At 35.4% G+C, this 27,442-nt stretch overlaps 1 protein-coding gene across 1 annotated transcript in view; it reads left to right on the forward strand.

Annotated features, from left to right (window-relative positions):
- Window positions 1–26,033, forward strand: part of iftap (intraflagellar transport associated protein) — a 130,623-nt gene extending 104,590 nt beyond the window's left edge. The window contains exon 6 of the mRNA XM_083547596.1: window positions 26,003–26,033. Within this exon, the coding sequence (XP_083403722.1) occupies window positions 26,003–26,018 (16 nt within the window). The 3' untranslated portion in view covers window positions 26,019–26,033. The remainder of the gene's footprint in view (window positions 1–26,002) is intronic.
- The last annotated feature ends 1,409 nt before the right edge of the window (window positions 26,034–27,442 follow it).

Raw genomic sequence — 27,442 nt, forward strand, 5'->3', positions numbered from 1 at the left:
ACACCTCTCTCACTTTGTCCCTGAAACATCCTACATGCGCTGTCTCTCATTGTCCCTCATACACTCATTTCTAATCCTGTCCATCCTTATCACTCCCAATGAAAATCTCAGCATTTTCAGTTCTGCTACCTCCAGCTCCACCTCCTGTCTTTTAGTCAATGCCACTGTCTCTAATCCATACAACATAGCAGGTCTCACCACAGTCCTATAAAATTTCTGTAAAAAAATTCACTTGTTCTGCCCTGGAAAAAAGAGAGACAGAGAAACGTTTACCAAGAAGAGCTTTCTTCATTTACTTTCATTTTCACCCCGGTACTTTCCTTTCTTGTACTCACACCAGGGTTTACACACACACTTGCGGTTTAGGACGCCTTTCCATTTTGACGTTCGCCGGCAGTCCCTCGCAGATCGGCACCCACTTCTTCTGCGTCTGCTTGTCTCACTCATGGATCCTTTGCCTTTGCTCTTTAGTGCTCACCTGAGTTTCCTCATTGACCGGCACGCTTTCACCGGCACTGTCATGGAGGTTGGCGTCTCTCTCCTCTTTATTGGCGATGCCGGACTAAAACAGAGCGCACTGATTAGTCTCATCAGCTGCAGGTGTTTCTTACCACTTGTTCCGTCCACTCATGCACCGCTAGTCCATACACCCAATGCCTGACTCAGGCCAGGGAACCGTGGCATGAGAGGCAGAAGGTGGTGGAAAGAGTTCCCAGATTGCGAAGGTGGAAAGGGAGATAGGGAATGAGAGAAAGAGAGAGAGAGAGAGAGAAACTGCCTATCATCTGGCAGACGATGAAGTGCCGGTTTTCTTCGCCGGTCCCATTTCACTGCAGAGGATGCAGGTGGCACCGCAGCGACTGCAGCACTCCTCGTTGGCCTGGTCCCGCTTCCTCCATTGCATAGTCTCCCTGGCATTATACCCCTCCTCCAGCACAGGGTTTTGGCACCACTGTAACAAATTCAGTGTTTCCTGCCTGGAAGAAAAAGAGATAGAGAAACGTTTACCAAGCAGAGCTTTCTTCATTTACTTTCATACTCACCATGGCACTTTCCTTTCTTGTTCTCACGCCAGTGCTCACACACACTTGCGGTTTGGGATGCCTTGCCATTTATCGTTTGCCGGCAGTCCCTTGCGGATCGGCACGCACTTCTTCTGCGTTTGCCCGTCTCATTCGCGGATCGGCGCGCTTTCTTTCTTTAGCGCCTGCACAAGTTTCCTTTAGCATCCACCCAAGTTCACTTAGTCAGTGTTCGGCAACCCTTTCACTCGTCTCTCTGTTGGTGGCTCTCCCTGGAGGTTGGTGTCTCTCTCTCTTCTTTATTGGTGTCTCTGCACTAAAACAGAGCCCACTGATTTGTCTCATCAGCTGAGCTGTCTGGCTTTACCCTCCATTTTTGTACCACTGGTACACTTTCCCTTTCACGCTCACAGTTACCCTTCTATCACAAATCACTCCTGCCGCTATTCTCCACCCACTCCACCTTGCCGGCACTTTTTTCTTCACTTCTCTAACACACTCTCCATTACTTTACACTGTTGACCCCAGGTACTTAAACTCATCCATCTTCACCACCTCTTCTTGCAACCACACCACTCCACTGCCCTCCACAGCCCACGCTTTCTCTAAATCCACAAATACACAATGCAATTTCTTCTGTCCTTCTCTATACTTCTCCATCAACATTCTCAAAGCAAAAAATGCATCTGTGGTGCTCTTCCTCGGCATGAAACCATACTGTTGCTCACAGATGGTCACCTCTTCTCTCAGCTTCCACTACTCTTTCCCATAACGTCATGGTGTGACTGATCAACTTAATTCCCCTGTAGTTACTGCAGGTCTGCACATCTCTCTTATTCTTAAAAACCGGTACAAGCACACTCCTTCTCTATTCCTCAGGCATCGTCTCACCTTCCAAAATCTGGTTAAACAATTTTGTTAAAATATCTACTGCCATCTCTCCTAAACATCTCCATGCCAGTATGTCATCTGGTCCAACCGACTTTCCACTATTCATCTTTTTTAATAGCTGCTCTCACTTCCTCCTTACTAATCCTATCTTGTTTCACCATTTTTACATCATCCAACTTTACAGATCCTTATATGCCTTTTCCTTTGCTTTTGCCACATCCCTCATTCCTGCCTACTTTTCTCATCTCTTTGCTGATCCCTGATCTGATGATTGTTTCACCAACATCTTTCTCCTTATGCTTTCCTGCATTTCCTCATTCCACCACCACATCTCTTTGTCTTCCTTTGTCTTTCCACTTCATACCTTCCTAGCTGTCTCCTTTATCACTTCTGCAGTAGTTGCCCAATCATCCAGCACCTCTTCTTCACCACCGAGCCCCTGTCTGACCTCTTCCATGAATCTCACACTACAGACTTCCTCCTTCAGTTTCCACCATCTTATTTTTTTTCAGTCCTAACTCTCCTCTTCTTTTTCACCTCGAATGCCATCCGACAGACCACCAACAAATGCTGTCTAGCTACACTGTCCCCTGCCAACATCTTACAGTCTCCAATCTCCTTCAGGTTGCAGCTCCTGCATATAACATAGTCCACCTGTGTGCACCTTCTTCCACTCTTATATGCCACTTCAAGCTTCTTCTTCTTCTTAAAATATGTATTATTATGTATTCAGTCAATATTCTGTTTATTTGTCAGTGATTCCCAATATTAAAGTAGACTAAATATGTTTAATGACACTGCTCTTACATAAAGAAAAATCAAATATGAAATGAATACGTGATTTATAAGTATGCCTGTTTAAATGTTTAACTTTTTAATACGGGACAGGAATAATACACATAATTTTATTGTGCTTTTTTGTTCCTATCTAAACAATATAATTAATGTTATGAGATGCATAGCAGTTAATCTCAAACATGTTATACATCCGATTAATAATACAATTGTTTTCTATGAATGCCCAAACAGTAACAGATTGTAACAGATTTTGTTTACATATAGTACAATTTATTGTACTTACATAAACATGTACATATAGAAAAAACACAAATTCTGCATGTAAAATAAATAAGAAGATCCTATTACAATAGATTAATTTAAAGTCTATATGCAGGGTTTTCCCATTTTGAAGTCTGCACTCTCATGGGATATTAGGGATGATAAGCTGCAGTGTGTTATGGCTAATTATCTAAATGAGAGCTGTGGGGGGAAAAAGATCTTGTTTCACATTTAACGTTTCTTTAATGTTGCATTGTAATGACCTACAACTACTGCAAGATGTCCTAACTTAATGAAACATGTTTGATGTCATGTAAGAGTTCTCAGGTCTGAACTTTAATAAGGCTGTTAAGTGGTAATGAGAATGAATATTGTGCTGAAATGCCAATGAGATTTTAAATGAGCAGCGTGAGAAGCAAGATCCCCAGAGAAAGCGAGAGGTACTTACTTGATCTCACTCATACTTCAGTAGAATAAGATAAAATGTATGTTAATAAAATACCATTAATTGTCTGGGATAGTACTACTACATAGAGCCATGTTTTCCAACCATAGTCTATAAAATTTTATAGGTTCACCTTAAAGTGGTAGATTGACCCTTTAAAGATCCCATACTGGCGGAAATTGGATTTTTTTACTTGCAGGTTTGACTGTAAAGCACTTAGATGTGCTATGTAAATCTTATCAAATGTATCATGTACCAAACACATACAATCCATATAGAGCAGCAAAGTGCAACAAAGCACATGCGATTGTTGAACTGTTACCACAAAAAACAACCAAATGCTGTCTACACTGTTTATAATTTGTCTTTTTCCTAGTAAATCTGCCCTTAAGGCTTTTAAAATTCATTAGAAATTTAAATAATATCATTGAAATTACCAAATTCACCAAATATAACAAGATGGTGCTAGCCGGTGCTAGCAATTGTGCCCACCTTTAAGATCACCTCCATCATGCCAGTGCCAAAACACTCCACTGCAACGCACCTTAATGATTACCGCTCAGTAAAGCTTACACTAATCATTACCAAATGCTTTGAGTGGGTGATCTTTGCACACCTTAAAACCTGTCTTCCTGCAACCCTGAACCCACACCAATTTGCCCAACTTAATAACAGGAGCAAGGAGGACGCAGTTTCCACAGTGCTGCACTCTGTCCTCTCTCACCAGGACAAAAAAGATATGTATACAAGAATATTGTTCCTAGACTTTAGTTCAGCGTTCAACACTGGTATACCCTCCAAGTTAATTAACAAACATGGAAACCTGGGCATTAGCACATCACTCTGCAACTGGCTACTGGACATTCTGACCAACAGGTCCCTTTATTTATTCCCTCTTCACCCACGACTGCAATTCTGTAGTTCGTTGCAACATCATCATCAAGTTTGCAGATGACATAACAACGATCGACTCATCAAGGACAGCGATGAGTCAGCCTACTGGGAGGAGGTGAACTGCCTAGCTGCATGGTGCACTGACACCAAGTAGCTGCTAAACACCAAGAAGGCCAAGGAGCTCATTGAAGACTTTAGGACGGAGAAAGGCAGTGGGAATTGTGGGAATTTCACTTCCAAAGAGTGTTGATATTTACAGGAAACGCTGTCTCAGGAAAGCTTACAGCATCACAAAGTACTTATCTCACCCTGTTCATAGACTGTTTGCCCTCAGGCCACTACAGGAGCCTCCAGACCAACACCAGCATTTTCCACACAGCTGTTTCCATGTTGAACTCTGCACCCCAGTAGCACCACCTACCCCCCACCCCTCACTACCATTCCCCCCATCTCAGACACATTTACATTTGTGGCATTTAGCAGACACCCTTGTGCAGAGCAATGTACCAAAGTGCTTTGAGTCTCTAGCAATGAACACACACACACACACACACACACACACACACACACACACACACACACACACACACACACACAAACACAACTGAACTGTATTCTATACATATACTATATATTCTATACTATAACTCTAAGTTGCACTGCTCATAATACACCTTATGCACACTGTAATAGTCAAGATTGCACTATAATAACTGCATATGTTGCACACACTGTATAGCCTTCTTTTTTGCACTCTCCATATCATATTGTACATGTATACAACCTTAATTAACAATGTATACAATGTATCCTTTATTGTATATAATCACCTCTCCAGGTACTGTTTATTTATATTCATATTGCTCATTTCAAATAGTTCATTCATCTGTTATTATGTATATGCATTATATATAAAAGCCTTACCAACCTGTACATAAGTAAATATTTTATACTGCTACCAATGCACTTTTGCTAGCTGCTAGGTGCTAATTGCATTAAATGTAAATTGTGTAATGACAATAAAGATTTTTAAAATTCAATCTAATCTAATATTCTCTAGACTACAAAGCAGATAAGGTTGTAGATAGTTCTTCAGACTCTTCAGGCAATCAAGATACAAACTCCCCAAACATGTATTGCCATATATGTTTTAAAATGTATTGCCACAGTTCATATTCTTCAGTTTTTGAAAAATTAAATGATAAGCAGATTCTGTTTGAGAAGTCTGTGGTGCTATTTCGAATCTTATACCTGAGCATGAGCATCATAATAGAGGTATTTCAAAATAACACAAAATATTTATCACACATAATTACTTTCACTTTTGTGTGTATTCTGCTTTCATCTAAATACACTAAAATGTCCTCACACATGTTTCAGCAGTTTTTAGTAGACATTAGAATTGCCTTCCTTGAATCAAACTATTTTGCATGATATAATGGTTCTCTAGACTTAAGTGAATGTCTCATTGCATAGTCTTCCACATAATTCACATATTTAAAAAAATCTAAACTTTATTCTATAGCAAACTTTATTCTATAGCAGGTCTAGGTTTACCTTGTTCAGCAGACTGATTGCTTATCACCCCAAACCAAATCCAAGATCTGAAAGTGAAAAATGTTTCTTGCTGCTAAATCTACAATGTATTAGTAGAAAGTTTCAGAAAAACAGGCTGTTGATTTTTAAGTGGGAAAAGGGGCATGTTTTATGCTGAGTAACAGAGAACTAGAAATGAATCATTCAAAAATATAAAAACAGCCAAACGTGTAGGGTAAATATCTCAGGAAATAGGAAGAATATAGTGGAACATAACATAAATCTTTTTCATGCTATCAGGTTGTTTAAAAGGTTATACAGTTATACATTGCTCTACAAACAACTATATGTAGAAACAAATATAGGTGGCATATTGTGAACTAAAAATACCAACTTGCAGATTTTTTCAAATATTCCTTTGTAATTTAAATGTATAAATACACTGTCTAGAAATGAAAGTGTTTGCTATTAGAATTGACCAAGATATTAAATTGGCACACATTATCAGTGTCAGGGTCTATTTGATTAAAATGGCTATAATCTAATTTGCTTAATAATTAGGCTTTAATAAAAGGCATTAATAAATCTGGTAAATATCTTAATAAACCTTGCAAAAAATGCAGATGGGTATTGCCAAGCTGATTCTGGACATGAACTGTCACAAAATAACAGCCTGCCATAACACACAACAAGTCGAGTATGGAGGATGCAGTAAGAAGTAAATCTTTTATCTGCTCGTGTGTGAAATTAATTTAAACTTCATTAGATGTCTCTGGATATTTCCATTGTAAATCTATATTGATGTGTAGATAAAACGAGCTAGATCATGAGTTAATTTTACCTTCATACTTTTGCTGATTGTTTACATAATGATGCATTCAGTGCCTGAGGAAAGTGGTGAAGCATCCTGTGCATCCATAACAAAAGCTACTGGGCAGCTATCATGGATCTTATTAGCGTACATTTTCTAAAGCTAGTGCTCTATGTGGTGCCTTTGGATCATGCCCATGGATCATATTATAGCTCAACCTGAGTGTAATTAGCACATTCCTCTCCAGCTGAACAGGCTGATACTGGCTTCCAGCAGTGGTGAAGATAATTAGAAGAGAACAATCAGACAGGGGCCCACAGTGCCACGCCTCCTCTTCTGTTACAGTCTGGGCCTTAGCGTCTTGGACAAAGCAAAGCTGGCACTTCATTTGGATGCAAAAACCTGTTGCCTGATTTTCATATTCCTCTGCATGTTACTTAAATCTTTCCTTTTTTTTTTACTTCTTTACTTCATTAAATGGCAATTCATTTAACACATCCTTCCATTAGCATACTACAGTTCTTCATTCAAAAATTGTTAAGTGAGTTTTTATTGTCCTTCCTCTATAAAGCTTGTATACACTGGAACAAAATGTTTCTCCAAGACCAGGGTGCAACGCTATAACATTAAAGTAGTACAATACAGAAAACTACATAAAGAGCAAATACAAAACAATTGTGTGAAAAGAGTGCAGGACAATACAGAAAATTTTACACAGACTAATATTTACAGAGAAGTGTGAACACAGGAACAGTGCTGTGTGGGAAAGATATAGCGAAGATGGACTGTAATTCAATATTAATTATTGAATGAATGTATTAAGTATTTGATTTAAAATCATATTAACAATAATAACATGGCCAGCTGTGATTTTGTTGCTGTTTGTATTTGTTCTATAAACATGATGAATAAGCAACTTTATTATAGCTGTTTGTATATTGTAAATGACAACTGGATCTTACTTGTTCAGCAAATGTTCCTTGGCATTAAATGGAACCATGTATGGTTAAAATATATAATCTGTCTACTTCAATCTATATTTAATAGATTAAATATAGTGTTTGACTAATAGTTATACTATGAAAGAAATATAATAGTAGTTATTTAGTGTGGTATGGTATATTGAATTCAATTTAACAGCACACCACTAAGAAGTTAATTAAATTATTTATTTTATAGCAGGTGCGATTGCATTTTCTTTGCTCATGTACTGTCAAGAATTATTATTATGATTGATATCAGATATGGTTTTCGTATCTGAGACAAAGAAAACTTTTACAACTGCTTGCTGTATATGGTTTGTAGCCCATGTTTAATAATAAAAAAAAAATAATTTAATTAAAAGGGATTCAATGGCCACATAAATATTATGTTTGTGTAATCTGAAAAAAGACAGGGACCCTATTAAAAACTAAGCAGAAGTATGGCAGATTGAGATTTTTTATGCTGTCATTTGAATAACTTTGCACATGTCTTACTTTTATTTAGAGCAATAAATGGACACTGTTGGTACCGAATTACCAAACACTGCTGTGTCAGAAGATTTAATGCATTTGTACCTCCTAACTGACTTGGGGATAGTCTGGAAATATATTCCCTGATAACATTTATGTTATTATTTGTTTATTTCCTCTGAGTAGTAAAACAGATAAAGGCAGATGTAAAGCAGATGAATTGATAGCTCAGAGGTGACAGGGCCAGAAAAATGCATTTATTCTGCTACTGAAATGCTAAATTTCCAAGTTGTAGTATATTCTAGGTGTTTCTGAATACAGGGCCCAGACTATAGGCTTCTGAGAATATATTGGAGTGTCAAGACAATAGGTTGTGTTGTGGTTTAAAAAAAAAAATTCAGCCATCTTAGTAGTCTAGTATCATTCGCCCTTTCTGTGTCCACTGGATGCCTGGCTATGTTCCCAGAGCCTGTTCTTTTAACAGCTGAGAAGCTGATATCCTTCAGCAGTCAGCATCTGTATTTTTGAAGGAGTAGAGGATGAGGCCAACTATTACTGACCACTGTGAATCTTCTAAAATGAAGACAACCTTAAATCACTGCTAGAGTCTTTTTTTTTGTTTTTTGGTTTTTGGGTATTGCTACTACATAGGTGACATCTACACCATGTTGACATAAGTATACAAAGCTTACTATAGGGGCCAGTGTGTGTCAGTTTGTGCTCTGAAAAGAAAAGAAAAAAAAGTAAGCAGCAGTAAATCTCCAGATGTGTAAGTGTTTGGTGTTAACTGCTATAAATGCACAACGAAATTGAATGTAGCAGAAGTACCTTGCTGTGAGGCTTAGTTTGTGGAAAAGAAAGCACAGGTGTTCGTTCCAGAACTGTGTAAATATGTTGTATTTGAACATGAAAATCATCATGCTGTGATTGGACACTCGTGTGCCAGGATCAACATGTCTGCATTGGCACTACTGAGACTTGTTGTAATGCCATTCACAACATTTTAAGCTAGTACCATGTGTAAACATTTTATTATACCTTATATTAATGTACAATCTGATTTTATTTTTTATGTATTTATTTAACTGAGGACAATATTCTTAAATAAACATCATAACACTGGAAATATGTCTTAGATACCCAGGTCTAATTTCCACCAAATGTTTGAAGGAAATGGGAAAAAAATTACAAATCACAAAGCATTGTTAAAAATGTACCCCAGCTCATGATACAATTCCACCATTAAGTTATGGGAACATTATAATTATGTTATATAACTAATATTTTGGTGAACTGTATAGCTGCTCTTTAAGCAGTAGTTTAAATGCTTTTATTTTCTTATTAATTTTACATATATTCATGAAAGAAAGTTATCCTTTTATTTCTATTCTCTTTGAATGCATTACATAACCATGTTCTTTGTGGAATGTATTCTTCCAGGGACACTTTTTTAATTGCATCACAAAGGAATTAGCCTCAACGATACTCAATTACACATACTTTATTATCATAATAATACCTAATGACCAAATATCAACAAATATTCATCTGTCCCTCATTCCAAAATGTAAACACACATTTCTATAAATTCCAAGAGCTTACTAAATGCTTTTGAGCTGATATTTCATAATCATTTTTGTTGTTTGCACAGCCCAAAGCTAATTCTTCTGGTCTATACCCAGGCTGACCTCTTGTCATCTAGTGTCTCAGATTCTGGAGACTGTTCATTCATCTGTCACAATGATAACTAATAATAATACCTACATTATTATTTCTTCCCTCTGCTATTGATTGATAGCAGAGCCTCCAGCTAGGAAAACAAATAACACAAGTCCCCAGCACATAACCAGTAGGTAAGCTCTGACTCATAGAGGAAATTGCTGTATTCTAGATGCTTTAAATACAAGTAAGTCCACTGAGAAAAAGTTGAACACCGAATAAATTGCATATAGAATTTATCCCCAAATATTTCCAATTTTGTTATTGCTAACGTTTTATTGAGAAATCATACTTTAGTAGGTAGCATCCATAAATAACATAGTTAAAGTCTACCTAATTCATCAAGAATTTTTGCTCTTTACTTAACAAACATTTTTTACTTATGAGTAATATAATGTTTTATATAATATTTTATAGAACACGAATGAGATGAGGGGAATCATTTAAATATTCCAATGATTAAATTCTCAAAATCAAAATACATCTCCAAAACAATAACATGTAAAATGATGTTCGGAGACGTACAATAAGAAAATACAAGTCTCTTGTTGGCTGCAGTGTTCTAGAAATCCAACTGTGTAGAAAATAAACCTTAGAATCATGTCTCTCAGGTTTTTAAACAAAACAAAACATTTGCAATAGTAATATAAGACCCATGTAGAAATTTTACTGGGTTGAAAATAATGTTCTACAGATCAGTGTGTTGCTGTTTAATTAGAATATGAAAACATTCTGAAGCAGAGCACTTGCTCTGAAATCAGACCATCTATTGGTTACTAAGTGCAGGACAAATAATATATATAATTTTTAATAATTCCACTTTAAATTATGCTAAAGCAATTTGAAGTGAAAATGGCAGGTGGCAGAAATTGGCCGAAAAAAAACTTAATCGATATACACAAAACAATTGTAATTATTGATGCTACATGTGTTTATTACTTTTACATTACATTTATTAAAACGTGAAAACCCTTATCCAGAGCAACTTACAATTATTAGCTGAGGGTTAAGTGGTAGGTTAGTTGGGACGAACTTAATTCTTATGTTTGCAAAATATAAAAACCAACAAACACTAATGAGTGCAAGCTCCATCAGTTTTAGCATAAGCATGTTTGCTTAATTACTAATCTGGGCTAAGAAGTAGTTAACTTACAAGCTAGATATGACTATGTTTGCCATAAAAGCTATGCTTGCATGCAATCTGTGTAGAATATATATATATATATATATATATATATATATATATATATATATATATATATATATATATATATATATATATATATATATATATATATGCAGTGAGGAAAATAAGTATTTGAACACCCTGCTATTTTGCAAGTTCTCCCACTTAGAAATCATGGAGGGGTCTGAAATTGTCATCGTAGGTGCATGTCCACTGTGAGAGACATAATCTAAAAAAAATCCAGAAATCACAATGTATGATTATTAAACTATTTATTTATATGATACAGCTGCAAATAAGAAGTTGAACACCTGAGAAAGTCAATGTTAATATTTGGTACAGTAGCCTTTGTTTGCAATTACAGAGGTCAAACGTTTCCTGTAGTTTTTCACCAGGTTTGCACACACTGCAGGAGGGATTTTGGCCCACTCCACCACACAGATCTTCTCTAGATCAGTCAGGTTTCTGGCCTGTCGCTGAGAAACACGGAGTTTGAGCTCCCTCCAAAGATTCTCTATTGGGTTTAGGTCTGGAGACTGGTTAGGCCACGCCAGAACCTTGATATGCTTCTTACAGAGCCACTCCTTGGTTATCCTGGCTGTGTGCTTCGGGTCATTGTCATGTTGGAAGACCCAGCCTCTTCAATGCTCTAACTGAGGGAAGGAAGTTGTTCCCCAAAATCTCGCAATACATGGCCCAAGTCATCCTCTCCTTAATACAGTGCAGTCGCCCTGTCCCATGTGCAGAAAAACACCCCCAAAGCATGATGCTACCACCCCCATGCTTCACGGTAGGGATGGTGTTCTAGGGATGGTACTCATCATTCTTCTTCCTCCAAACACGTTTAGTGGAATTATGACCCAAAAGTCTTATCTGACCACATGACTTTCTCCCATGACTCCTCTGGATCATCCAAATGGTCATTGGCAAACTTATGACGTGCCTGGACATGTGCTGGTTTAAGCAGAGGAGCCTTCCGTGCCCTGCATGATTTTAAACCATGACCTCTTAGTGTATTACCAACAGTAACCTTGGAAACGGTGGTCCCAGCTCTTTTCAGGTCATTGACCAGCTCCTCCCGTGTAGTTCTGGGCTAATTTCTCACCTTCCTTGGGATCATTAAAACCCAACGAGGTGAGATCTTGCATGGAGCCCCAGTCCGAGGGAGATTTACAGTCATGTTTAGCTTCTTCCATTTTCTAATGATTGCTCCAACAGTGGACCTTTTTTCACCAAGCTGCTTGGCAATTTCCCCGTAGCCCTTTCCAGCCTTGTGGAGGTGTACAATTTTGTCTCTAGTGTCTTTGGACAGCTCTTTGGTCTTGGCCATGTTAGTAGTTGGATTCTTACTGATTGAAAGGGGTGGACAGGGTCTTTATGCAGCTAACGACCTCAAACAGGTGCATCTAATTTAGGATAATAAATGTAGTGGAGGTGGACATTTTAAAGGCAGACTAACAGGTCTTTGAGGGTCAGAATTCTAGCTGATAGACAGGTGTTCAAATACTTATTTGCAGCTGTATCATACAAATAAATAGTTTAAAAATCATATATTGTGATTTCTGGATTTTTTTTTTAGATTATGTCTCTCACAGTGGACATGCACCTACGATGACAATTTCAGACCCCTCCATAATTTCTAAGTGGGAGAACTTGCAAAATAGCAGGGTGTTCAAATACTTATTTTCCTCACTGTATATATATATATATATATATATATATATTAGTCGATTAGCATAAAACATTTGTTTTAGCTTAGCCACAATTTAAAATCACATTAATTGCCATTCATAAATGAATAAAAACTATATATATATATATATATATATATATATATATATATATATATATATATATATATATATATATATATATATAAAAACAAAATATCATATATAAACAAAATCATGTATATTATATATTTATTAATCAGGAATGTTTTATAAAGGAAGTGAAAAGGAGATTTATGTATATTTGGGAATGAGATGTACAGTATATTTGAGAAGCTTTTATGACATACTGAAAGTAGTTTCTGTCATACATTTGTTAGGCAAAAGTGATTATCCCCTGAGCACCCTATCACCGATAAGTCAATATGTAATTCCTGTTTACAGGCTATTTTTTATTTTTTTTATTTTAAATTTGAAAAAAAATTTGTGGGACTGTATAAATAGTACACAGACATCCACCAAATATTACAGCTGAACTATGATTTAAGGTATGTTGTTTTTATTCCCATAAATACCCTGAACATGCCAGTGGACCGCTTACTTTATTGGGCAGATTTGGCTTTTTGCTAGTGCAGCTTTACACAAGGATGAATGTCACATAAAGAGCATAATATACCGATCTCCACTCATAACCACTAAAGGCTATTCCTAGAGCTTTTTATTTATTTCCTAACCTAGAATTGTATTTCCTACAAGGAAAACCAGAGATAAAAAAAAAAAAAAAAAGAAAAAAGAAAAACATTCTTTACTCTAAGCCTCTACATTTTACATGTCCACATCTGGCACCCATACACAATCTTCCTTTTACATTTCACAAAAATCCCCACACAGCAAAAAAAAATAATCAATTTTTTATGAATTGAGATATTTAAAGGTCCACTTAGCATATAGTGACATGACAAGGAGGAGCTGCAGAACCTATGCTGTGACAAGAAGAACAACTTTGATGTTAGATTAAAGGTTAAATCATTTACTTACTGTATATAGTGAAATATATATAGAGAGAGCTTACACATCTCGCTGAAAATATATTAAAAAGTTAAATTGTTGTAGTGGTTGAGGCTTGTTGAGAAGATTGGGAGGTGTTTTCCTGGTTTAAAATTTACCTGAAAATGCATTAAATATAACTATATATACTTAACTCTATATCTTTGTTATATACATTTACAACAAGTATGCAATTTCTATACACTATATATGAGCAGCAGTAGGGGACTTCCAGGTGTCTTTTTATAGCTGAAATGTGACAACCATATACACACTGAATCTGCTTATGATGGATATTTCAGTGTACCCGTTTTTTCAGTGTACCAGTCATGTACATGAATGTAAAAATGCAGTGGTGTTTTCATATTTATGTGTGCATCTCACAGAACTGGTGAAACGAACACACTTCATATGCAACTAAATCAAAATTTTTAGTTCACATCTGTTTAGTTTGTATCGGTATTAGACAAATAATTGTCAGCTGTATCAGCAAATTGGATTAAACAATTTATGTTGAATTGTGACAAAAATAGTGAACAGTCACTCAACAGGGCTGGGAAAGGACATTTAAACCTGAGCTTAATGTCTAAAAACTGCCACTTTAACTTTGCATTTACACTAAGAAGAGGCCTGTGTATGTGAAGCCACAAGCACAAAAATAGGTTTGAAAATCTCAGTTTGACAGTTTCTAAATGTTTCCTTTTGCACTGCTTTACTTTTTTATTTCTGACAATGAAAATTTAATCACCAAGTAGAAGCAAGTAGATCAGAGTCAGAAGTCACATTTTTGTCATGGAGCAGTAAGTCGCACTTGTTTGAAGGAGTTACTGTATTTTGGAGGTAAGCTGGAGACCTCTTTGAGTCAGAGAAAAGAACAGTGCATTTAGTGTTCAGTGACACTTCCTGTGGTGACTGTAAAATAATGACTATTTAGGTGCACTCCTCCTGTGCATACTCATTAACCTGCTGTATGTACAAGTATAATAGACAGGGCATAATACAGTATGAGAATTTGTCCTTTTGCTATTTTTTTCTACCCTGATCTGACACAATCAAGCAAAAGTATAAATTAAAATCTAATTCAGTTGCCTTTGATTTAATCTAAAGCAATAAGGGGTTCAGAATCAGTTATGGCTTACTTTATAAAGTAGCATTTTACTTCATACACTTTCCATGTAAGTTTTTATGAGATTGATGCATTTTAGAGTAGAAGCTACTTAAGATAGGATGTACCTCACAAAGATATGAAATAATATAAAAAATAAATGAATAACCTTAACAAAAATGTCACTGACATTTCTTTAATATGAACATTGAATGTCAACCTCAATGTTAATGATAACTCATTATTTAGTTAATATATAAACAAAGTAATGGTATAATCCACTTTGTTTATTCAGTTTGTTGATTTGTTTGTAAATGTACTTAAAAATGTAAGTGTTGGTAAAGATAACCTTGATGTGCTTGAGATATATTTTCTTAGTGTTGTGGCATCCTGCCAAAGTGAAAGCATGAAAAAAAAAATAGAAACAAAATGTGAAATAGATCAAATATACAAAGATATAAAAAAACTATAAAGTACACGCAGCTCCCACAACTGAATTGAATATGGAAAAAAAATAAAGTTGGGAGAAAAGGTAAAAGACCGGGGCACAGTCTCTGAACTGCTCAAAAAAGAGAAAACATAGACGAATTGGGAATATTGCTGCATTCAACTTAACATGAAAGAAGGAAACCTGAGATTTTGTCATTTTCAAGCTCAGCTTACTCAAGCTAAAAAAACATGGATGCCTCTAAGCTAGTCTGCTAACTTTTCTTCTCATGACGAGGAGAATATGGTCAGTCTTTGAGATTTACCCAACAATTGCATCAGTGTTGATTAATGAAAAGTAAATCTAGCTACACATTTTTTAATACATGACTCGATATCACTATACAGTGTCAAATTTGGAGGGCCTCATATCTGATGTGAGGCAGAAACCTTGAACGACTTCAGTTGTAAAAGTAAGGCTTAAAAGCTTTACATGTACTGCGGCACAGCATCTCAATCATTTGGCATTTGAAAAATGACTCAATGCTACTACTTCAGAGAACTTTGTATGAACAAATGACTTTAGAAAGCTTGTTAGAATTTGCATTCACTCTATCTTCCTTGTCACTGTTGATATAATTATATACTAAATCATATTTACATAGCCTGGAAGGCCATGAAAGGTTTAACTGACAAGCCAAGATTATCACTAGAAATTGTGTGCGTGTTCTTTAAGAGTTACAGCATTAATCACTGTGATGGTTCAGATTTATGTTTATGCAAGGGCACAGATCTGAATCTCATTGCGTTACCACCAAATTGTCTGCATAAACCAGTAAAGACATGTTACAAACCACCAGTACACTGTAATGAATAAGACTATATGTTGTTTTTAACATGAAAACTGATAGTTATACCTGTTTCAAATAAACATAGACCGCAAGTATGATGCATGAACTGAATTTGTCATTTTAATAGGAATAGAGATATATTTGATCTAATAAAAATCTGTGTAGAATTCAGTGAGTGTTATGCTGGGTAGATATGAGAAATCAGTAGACAGGTTGACACTAACAGAGATTTGGGCTTAATTTTTTTACCAACCGGTGACTTTTAGTGTGTTTTCAACAAGTCAAAGGAAATAGCAAAATAAAACACAGTAATATTATGCGGCTTTTGCCTCAATCATGTTCACCAACACTTTCCGAGCTAACGCTCTCTCTGTGTGTGTGCATGCGTGCGTGTGTGTGTGTGTGTTACGTACATCCTTTATCAGCTCCAACTCTCGCCATTATTTTCTGCATTAACAAACAAAAGCACATATATTGTAAGTGAACTGGAGGTAATGACAGATAGGTGAAAATCTACATGCATTACCTCCTGGTTCAACAGGCATCCTCTCTGACCACAGCTGAAACTTGATCACGACCCTGCTGCCACAATTAACTAGAAATTGGATCATTCAAATAAAGTGCCAAAAGTTTGATAGCAGAGCTACTCATAAATAGATTTTGAATGGTCACTCAACAGATCTTTTCTAAGACTGAAAGTTTGTATGCCAGAAAGTGCAAGACTGTTCTGAAATTTATATTTATTGTTATTTCATATTTTTCCAATTATAACTCCCTCATTCAGAACTGGTGATTTACCATGCCAGATCATGCGAAAATATATAATGCATGCTTACCAAATGTTAGAATGCTAATGTTCATTCGGGGTGTATCTCTAACCCATGACAAGTTTTCATAGGATAGTCACTGGAGCCCCACCACAAGCCTCACTAGGAAAAAAACTAAAGGTAAAATGAATGAACGAATAAATGAGCTGTCTTGTTTCAACTTTACACTTTAAACCTAAATCCCACTGTTTCCTCTTGAATGAAAAGAAAAGGATATGCTTTTGTAAGCTCTTGGAATCATATGAAATGCAGAAATTTGCATGACTGAATAGCACTTTGTTGCACAGTACTACAACTGGACAATGTTCTGGGATTCCAACCAGATATTTATGTCTAAATTGTAAACCTTTAACAAACAAACATTTTTCATTGGAAAACTTTACTACCCCTCTGGTTATTTATTGAATTCTGAAGAGAATCTCTGAAATTATAGCAGTGTGAGTTATTGATTCAGATGCTCACACAGACTGGCACATCGGATAGGTGATGCAGAGCCATGAGTAAGATATAAGGACTCATAATGACCCAATTGCAGTGACACACAGCTCGTGTCTCACAGTCCTACAGACTGGTTACATGTGTGCTGGAAGAGTCGCTTACATTGATGCGTAACTGAAGGCAGCTGAAATGAACTGATTTAAACAAATGGTTGGATTTTGTTAAAATTCATGTGGATTTCTGAAACAGAAAGCATTTTTCCAATAGTCTGAAGAGAGTGTGTTTAAATTCCATCAATGCCATAGTCATGCTTGCCTGAGAGTCTTTTCAAAAATAATTGCTCTTGTTCTCTGAGTGCAAGGAATGGTATATCTCTTCTCTCTGTCAGAGTGACACTTACCTATTTCAGGCATCTGTGAGCTCAAGTATGCATACATAGGTGTGAGAGTGACCTCCCCTTTGACGTAGCATGAGCAGCCATTTGTAAAGATAGGGTGGCAGGGCTGAGTGTCTGAGAGAAACACATGTTCAGAGTCAACCTTCCTGGTTGTTAGCTGTTGTGTGAGCGAAGGAACTGTCGATGAGGATAAAGATATAATTATAACCCGCAACGATTAAGATTAGGGTCAGCACTATTGCAAATACTGTTTTTAGAATGTGATTTATACAAAATCCATTTGTGTGTATGCACAGCATATTCAAATCAGCCAAGATTTCTTTCATTGTCTCTTTCTCTTTCTCTCTCTCTCTCTCTCTCTCTCTCTCTCTCTCTCTCTCTCTCGCTTTCTCTCTCACACTGCTTTTATGTTCTCCCCTTTTGCACTGCATGCACTCTGATGCTTCTTCAAGGCAGTTTCTCTTAGTATGCTCATGCGTAACAAGAACAGCATCAAAATACAGTACATGTACACACTATAAATTTATACCCATGATAAACTTTGCGTGTCTGTCCATCCAGCAGGGGTCAGTATGGTTACAGTACTCCAAAGGGACTTATTGCCTCTTTACTCTCTCTAAACATATGTTTGACTCTGCACTGGGCCAGATGTCCTGTGTGAAATTATTCACTTTAAATTGGCCTATTCTTATTGTGAACAATTTGTTTCTGCTGAGCCTGTTGATACACTGTAGCTCTAAAGATATATATATATATATATATATATATATATATAGTATACATACTGTACAGTAACTCTTAGTTTTTACAGTATCTAGCCAAGGAAATATATAGTCAGAAACAAATGGCATGAAATTATTGATTTTATTAGTTGCAAACAAATGTGGTTGGTCAATGGAAAGTCAAACAGATATAAAACTTGCCAGTTGTAGTTTGTAGTAACAAATAGTAACAAAACCACTAAAGTGATTACACATCTGGTCTGTGAGATGCATTTCATCTTTATTTAATCCTGAAAATCTGCACTTCATTATAAAATATGTATTATATTTCAAAATATGTTGAAAATTAAACAACTTATTATTACTTCTTGCATGTTTATTCATATTGATGTTTTTTTATTAATACAACATTGCAAATATGACAACATTTTCCATTCAATAACAGCACTGACCTGTATATAAACAGAGCATAAATATTTATTTTTGTGTTTTTTTACAGTTCAACAGCTCTCATTTGTCACAAACAGTATTTTCTTATTATAGTTACCTTAACCACAGTACGTGTAAGTACATTAAAATAATTTCTTCATATACAATATTTTAAATACAGAGCAAAATCTAAAATTACAAAAGCAATACTTAAGAGGGTTTCTCAGACAAGCGCTATAGATATTATATAGGCTTAGCTGTGGTGGATTTTGGATGTGTTGTCAGAATGTTTTGAGGAAACATATTCCTTATTCATATTTCATCTGAATAGAGTGTATATTTTATGTGCAGAAAGAAGTTGGGAGGTAGGGATAAGTACACAGTGAAGTTTGGCTTGCACCAAATTTCATGGTTTTATGCAGCCAAACCTTTGAATACTGACTATGACTCCTTTCTTACAACTGAAGTTGCTTTGTAGACCCTGAACTCTTTTAGATTTTCTATTCCCCCTGTTTTCAATTGTCAATTGAACACTCTTTTACCACTGCAACAACTACCTGACATATATCAAACACCTGCCCAAACACCTGCACAATGTGATGTAAGAATGTGCTATTTAGGTGGTAAAAGGAACAAATAGAAATAGATTAAAATGCTATTAAATTGCATTCCGGGGGAGTGGTGGCTCCAGCGGGTAAGGCGCTGGGTTGCCGATCGGAAGGTCTGGGGTTCAAGCCCCGGTATCGCCAAGCTGCCGCTCTTGGGCCCTTGAGCAAGGCCCTTAACCCTCTATGCTCCAGGGGTCCCTTACGAGGGAAATACCATGGTCCGTGACGTCGGAGTGATGTAGGGCCGCCTTTCCGTGGGCTCACCACCTGCAGGAGGGATCGTAAGGGACGGTGCTGTGAGGATTGGGCAGCAGGCGGGGGCCTGCTTAGACTGCTGCCCCCGCGACCCGAATTACGGATAAGCGGGAGAAAATGAATGAATGAATGAATTGCATTCCCAGTGTAAGTGAGCACATAAACTAAATGTTAACACAAACAACCTAAATTCTGACTTTTAGCATATCCACCTAAAGTGTGTGTAGAAAGGTGGATTGTTTGGGGACAATCACATTTCGATTTCTTAATGGGGACCAAATGTCTGACAGTTTTAACCTTTATTAAAAGAAGAAACATAACAAAACCTTAAAAAAAACAAAACAATAATAAACGATTTCCAAATTTCTTTATCAGGCAAGGTTATCTACTTTAGTTTCTTTATATTTCATGCTTTGACCTGATTGACTACAAAGACAATTTTCAACAGTTTTGAAAGACTGATTTATATACAGGTAAATTTAATTGCTAAGTGTGTTCTAAGAAATAGGGACACATTTCTATAGTGTGTTTTACAGCTGGTGAGGATTTATACACTAAATAAGACATAAGCTTAACTAAATGACAAACGCCTTCAGTGTAAACTGGACTTTAATAGTTAAGTTGCTTGTTCTTATTTGCTGCTTGTTCTGTATTTATAATTATAAATATGTTAATTTGGTTAAGTGGTTATTTATTTTGATGCAAATAGTGGGGCTGGAAACCTTAGGTTTTCACACAATGCCATTTTCATTTAATATTTGATGATACCACTGATTAATAAAAAATAGGTTCTGTAGAATAATTGTACAATAAATCATATGATTTAGAATTACATTTAATTAGCAAATCATTACATATTGGACGACTATTTTCAGCTTATTTGTTGCATTTTAAAATATTATTATATAATATTATTATTATTATTATTATTATTGTACATGCATAGAGTCCAATTATTGATATCTATTGACTGAGATACAACTATAATAAATGAGAACCAATTAATGACTGCTCATTTTTGCATCAATGCCTTGATACAATTCATCTAAAACTATAGCCACACTACATTGTAAGAAATGCGATTTACTGTCTTATTACTGCATATGCGCTCAGATGTCTTGGGAGGCAATGGTTCTGGACCCACATAAGTTTGAAAAATTTCACTGTGTCAGCAGATATTAAACATTAAAACCCACTTTTGCACTGCTTCAGCCACATCAGCAGACCACATCAAGCATCCACAAAATTTGTCTTGCGTCAGCCAAAATAGCAACACCCCAATGTTAACTAGCTAATTACGCTTGCGTCAACATGTATTTTGAAAATGTCTGGTTCCTTGTCACTGAGGAGGGACCATTAAGGGTACATCTTGTACCAAGTATGTATCTTTACCTTTAAAAATAATTTAAGGCACTTTAAGCACCATTGTTGTACCTTCAATCTCTATTCATCAACTAACTAAGAGCCACTATACAGTATATACCTTCTCATGTAAACAATATATACAGTACTAAATGTACAAAAGGTATCTTAGCTGGTTCCACTTTTAAAAGACAATTAATAAAACACTCTGGTATATGTTTTCTAGAACGTGACAATAAAAAGTATACCAAGGAATAATTTGGTTTGGTTGTACTGAATACTTTCAGAAAATCATGTTATTGGGACAAATAACAAGCTAGGCTTGCTAATAGGAAAGTTACATGCTTGATGACAGTATAAGCACCAGGCTATAGTGCTGAAGAGGCTTTATGTCCATAGTAGATTAATGCAATTGATCTTTTAATATTGATGTGCTGAACTTAGATGACGATGGTCCAAGGAAATGGAATTGTTTGACTGTGGCTCTATCTGAAATGCAACAGAAGCTCCAGGAGTGAGCCTGTTGGACTGAGAAGCAGCTGTAAGGCTGCCACATTTATTAATGAATGTGCACACTTATGCATGTATTAGATGTCTAGTATTCGATAATTAATTGAGTATGCATCTATAGGGTAGTTTATTTATTTATTTATTTATTTTTATAATTTTAGATGGTTAAATCTCCTCAGCTATTAAAATAGCTGGCTTTTATTTACAGCCCATACTGCTGACTGTCACAGGATGCTAGCATTTAGTGTTTATGAGCTTATTAGGCAAACAATATTGTACTTAGCGCCGCCTCGTTGCAGGAAGAATTTGGTAAACACATTGTTTGTGCATGTAATCAGTGTCAGTAGGAAGAGTGAGACAATCAGCCAGAATTTCTGGATAAAATGAGCAGGCAGGAAATGTGGTCGATAACAAAACAATGCATTGTTGGAGGACAAGGTGTCCATTAGTACAAATTAATGTAGATAAAAATGGACAATATGAAGGATGTGTCAAAGGTCACAGCAGATAACCAGCATAATATTTATTTGTTTTACCTAACAAATGAAAAATTGTATAGTTGAACGGAACAGCATGTTTCTGCTATAAGCAGATACTGTTATGTGTTAGAGCCATTGTGTTGTTCCCTAATCTGGCAAATAATATTTTGCCACATACGGAATATCTACCATACCTATATACTCACCCTCTTTTTAAAACGTTTATCTCATATTCTCTTGCCTTTCAGATTGACCTGTTAAACCGCTGCTTTAATTGCAACACCTTGCATAATAGTGAGCTCATTTGTGCCAGAAATTATTTTGTTTTTGTTTTATTTTTAATGTTTTTATTAAAAGTGTAGCAAAGTGTAGTGAAAATGAGAGCTAAAAGCACAGTCAGGGCTAAAACAACTATTAGTTATTCATTAAGTTGACAGATATTTCTGTAGACACCATTACTTGGGTTAGAGCAATTTTCTAACCATTATAGAAAGAAAGACAGGAATAAAAATCAACTATAATAATAAAATAAAAAAATCAATAAACAGTGCACAGATTGTTGTGTATATATATATATATATATATATATATATATATATATATATATATATATATATATATATATATATATATATATATATATACAGTGAGGAAAATAAGTATTTGAACACCCTGCTATTTTGCAAGTTCTCCCACTTAGAAATCATGGAGGGGTCTGAAATTGTCATCGTAGGTGCATGTCCACTGTGAGAGACATAATCTAAAAAAAAAAATAATCCAGAAATCACAATGTATGATTTTTAAACTATTTATTTGTATGATACAGCTGCAAATAAGTATTTGAACACCTGTCTATCAGCTAGAATTCTGACCCTCAATGACCTCAATCTCCCTCGGACTGGGGCTCCATGCAAGATCTCACCTTGTGGGGTCTCAATGATCCTAAGGAAGGTGAGAAATCAGCCCAGAACTACACGGGAGGAGCTGGTCAATGACCTGAAAAGAGCTGGGACCACCGTTTCCAAGGTTACTGTTGGTAATACACTAAGACGTCATGGTTTAAAATCATGCATGGCACAGAAGGTTCCCCTGCTTAAACCAGCACATGTCCAGGCACGTCTTAAGTTTGCCAATGACCATTTGGATGATCCAGAGGAGTCATGTGAGAAAGTCATGTGGTCAGATGAGACCAAAATAGATCTTTTGGGTCATAGTTCCACTAAACGTGTTTGGAGGAAGAAGAGTGATGAGTACCATCCCAAGAACACCATCCCTACTGTGAAGCATGGGGGTGGTAGCATCATGCTTTGGGGGTGTTTTTCTGCACATGGGACAGGGCGACTGCACTGTATTAAGGAGAGGATGACCAGGGCCATGTATTGCGAGATTTTGGGGAACAACCTCCTTCCCTCAGTTAAAACATTGAAGATGGGTCGAGGCTGGGTCTTCCAACATGACAATGACCCGAAGCACACAGCCAGGATAACCAAGGAGTGGCTCTGTAAGAAGCATATCAAGGTTCTGGCGTTGCCTAGCCAGTCTCCAGACCTAAACCCAATAGAGAATCTTTGGAGGGAGCTCAAACTCCGTGTTTCTCAGTGACAGGCCAGAAACCTGACTGATCTAGAGAAGATCTGTGTGGAGGAGTGGGCTAAAATCCCTCCTGCAGTGTGTGCAAACCTGGTGAAAAACTACAGGAAACGTCTGACCTCTGTAACTGCAAACAAAGGCTACTGTACCAAATATTAACATTGACTTTCTCAGGTGTTCACATACTTATTTGCAGCTGTATCATACAAATAAATAGTTAAAAAATTATATATTGTGATTTCAGAATTTTTTTTTTTAGATTATGTCTCTCACAGTGGACATGCACTACAATTTCAGACCCCTCCATGATTTCTAAGTGGGAGAACTTGCAAAATAGCAGGGTGTTCAAATACTTATTTTCCTCACTGTATATATATATATATATATATATATATATATATATATATATATATATATATATATATATATATATATATATATATATATATATATATATATATATATATACAGTATATATACTGTAGCCCCATGGTTCTGGTCAGAATTACTGTCCTGTTAGGATACTCTATATGTCTGTAAAAATAGAAAAATAGAACATTCTCTCTGTAAAAACTTATTATGCACTGGAGAATGGAACAATGAATAGCTTAAGATATTCAGATATAGCATCTATACATCAGTACTTTAACTGTCGATACTTAAATTCATTTAAAAGCAAGTACTTTTGTGGTTTAACCAAGTAGAAATGCAAAATAAAGAGTACTTTTACTGGAGTAATATTTAAGCATGGTATTTGTACTGTTTTACATAATGGCAGGGATGCTATATCTGTCCACCAGTGTAAATATCAAATCATTAATCTTATTCTACAAACAAATATTGGTATTTTCACCCATAAGCAGTTTGCCAAGCTGCACTATATTATTTATCTTATTTTTTCCTCAACCAATAACAAACTCTAATAATGTTCTTAACCCATATACCACCTTCAAAACACACCACTAAATTATGGACTTGATTCTACTTAAAGGGCAAAGTAATTTCAGTAGTACTCTAGAGAAATAAGTGCATGTCACTCAATTAGTATTATTATGTTTTTATCTAAGTTACAATGCTCTTCATAAGCAATGGGGCCATAAGCCGACAGTCACCGTTCCTTAAAACTAAAGCTTTTCATTTTCTGCTTAAGAAAACATTCACATCAAGTTTAAGAAAGCACAAAAAATGAAATGCTTTTGAGAAGCTGTGTAGCCTAAATATATCGCTCTCTTCTTCAGGTTAAGAAAAGAAAAAAGACAATATTTACAATGCAAATATATTATTTTTTTATTATTATATTATTTTATTATTTTATTTTATATATATATATATATATATATATATATATATATATATATATATATATATATATATATATATATATATATATATATATATAATTTTATTATTTATGTTTATGGTTAGGCCCACCTTTATTCATAGTCTTCAAACAGACAGGCAATACTGGCCTTTCACTTGTCATTTTATTTTTTAAAAGCATCTGTATTTATTATTATTTAATATGTTGAAGTAACATTTACAGATTATTAGAGATGATTATATTTACACCATAAAGAATTTTATTCCTAATAACATTGATGTCATCTCTCTATTATCTTTGGTGATATTTTATGATTGTAGTATATGACTATGGTAATTACTTTTCTTCTAGTTGTATTACCTTCAAAGTTTAAACCTTATCCTTGTATCTCTTGCTGATCTGAACTCCATTTACTCATTTTGGAATTGAAATAATCACAGAATAATTTGGTGAGTTCCATTCTATTGCACACATTTCCAATTTATTGCATTGTAATTCAAATATTTGTCCAGTGTCATCTGTATAGAGTGTACAAGTGCTTTTTTCTGTATAGTTAAAATGCACAGGAGCATCACCAACATTTTGAGAGACTATATCTGATTAAAGGTTACTTTATTATGTTTATGTCTAAATCTAAAGTCTTTTAAGAATATAAAGTTATGTTTTACTTTAAAAAAATAATGCCAAACATATACCTTCATATCTGTTCTCAGAGATGTATGAAGGAGTAAAGTATCTTTTTTGTAGTTAAACCATTACCCATTACGTATGATACAGGAACAATATAAAAATATAATCATGAGATGAAGATATAATTGTGGCAGAGTACCAAATTCCTGTGTGTCCAACTACTGTGACATATTGTATGCTTCTATAACTGGTATTTGGTAATATATAGTTACTGTATATAGTAGCTAGGTTTTATTTTCTGTGTGCCTTTTTCAATAGGATCTTCAGAAGGTGACTGTTCTCCCCAGGGAAGTGAGGAAAAGGTGCAGCATAGTTTTCATTGGTGAAGGAGAGGATGGAGTGGGTTGACTTTAAAACTGAAGCCTCCGAATACATTTACTTTGCAATGTTTTTCTTACCTGCAATGTCTGTGTCAATATCCTACTGAAAAAGAAAGTCAAATCTGAGTATATAAAACACAAATGTGTATTATCAGTGCTCCCTTTCAGTTATTTCATATCTAAGATGACTTTATCCTATAGTAAGGCATATTCTACTGTAAATAGAAAATAAGGTGATATCTGTATATAGAATTGTACAAAAGTTACTGCATCAGATGAATATGTTACAGCATCATAATTGAAGTTAAACAGGTAGTTGACATACAGTAACCTTGCGGTCTCCACTGATGCAGTATATGATACACAGATTCAGACAGCTTAACCATGATAATTATGTATAGTAGTCTCTATTCAAAAACCAAGTATATTTCACAAATCCTAGCATTCACATTATAAGGAAGCCGATAGCTTAAATATTTTTGGTTAGCTAAACAAAACAAAAAATGTAAGCTTCTAAAACAAAGAGCAAACATTATGAAGTAAAACATTTTAAGGCTGTTTATACTTAAAATACTTCAAAAGTGAAGAAAACTATTATTCCATAAGTATGAGTACTTTAAATGTTGAAATCACAAAGAACAAGAATAAAAAAAAAAAGCAAAACAAACAAAAAAAAACCACTGACTTTAAAACAGAAAACAACTTTGTGATTAGTGAACACACATTCAAGCATGATGCATATCATGCTAAATGCAAGCATGATAGATTTCCACATACAGAATAGTCACACAAAAAAAGATACTTTACAGTAAATGATACAGATGATACTGTAAAAAAAAAAAAAAAAAGAGAGATATTTTTATTAAAGGTTCCACTAGAGAAACTTTTCATAGTTACAAGACAGGAAATAGTATATGGACTTCTGACAAAGTTTGTAACTTTTTCAGCTATTTACATCATGTAGGAATTATGCATTTTATTATTTCATTATTTTATCATAAGTGTGATAGGCAGTCATAGAGTCATAGCTTAATGTATACAAGATGGCAGGTGAAGTCAAATATCATGGTCCATGTTTAAACACACACATACTAGATAACAGCCACTCACACACAAACTACATCTACAATTTACAAAGAACCACAGTTTACAAACTTAGCCACAGCTGGAAAATTGTTCAAACCTTCACTCCATTAAACATTTGTATTTTGCCCTGGACACACAGGAATTTGGTACTCTGCCACAATTATATCTTCATCTCATGATTATATTTTTATATTGTTCCTGTATCATACGTAATGGGTAATGGTTTAACTACAAAAAAGATACTTTACTCCTTCATACATCTCTGAGAACAGATATGAAGGTATATGTTTGG

This window comes from Silurus aristotelis, assembly GCF_946808225.1.
Source record: "Silurus aristotelis genome assembly, chromosome: 7".
Taxonomy (NCBI): domain Eukaryota; kingdom Metazoa; phylum Chordata; class Actinopteri; order Siluriformes; family Siluridae; genus Silurus; species Silurus aristotelis.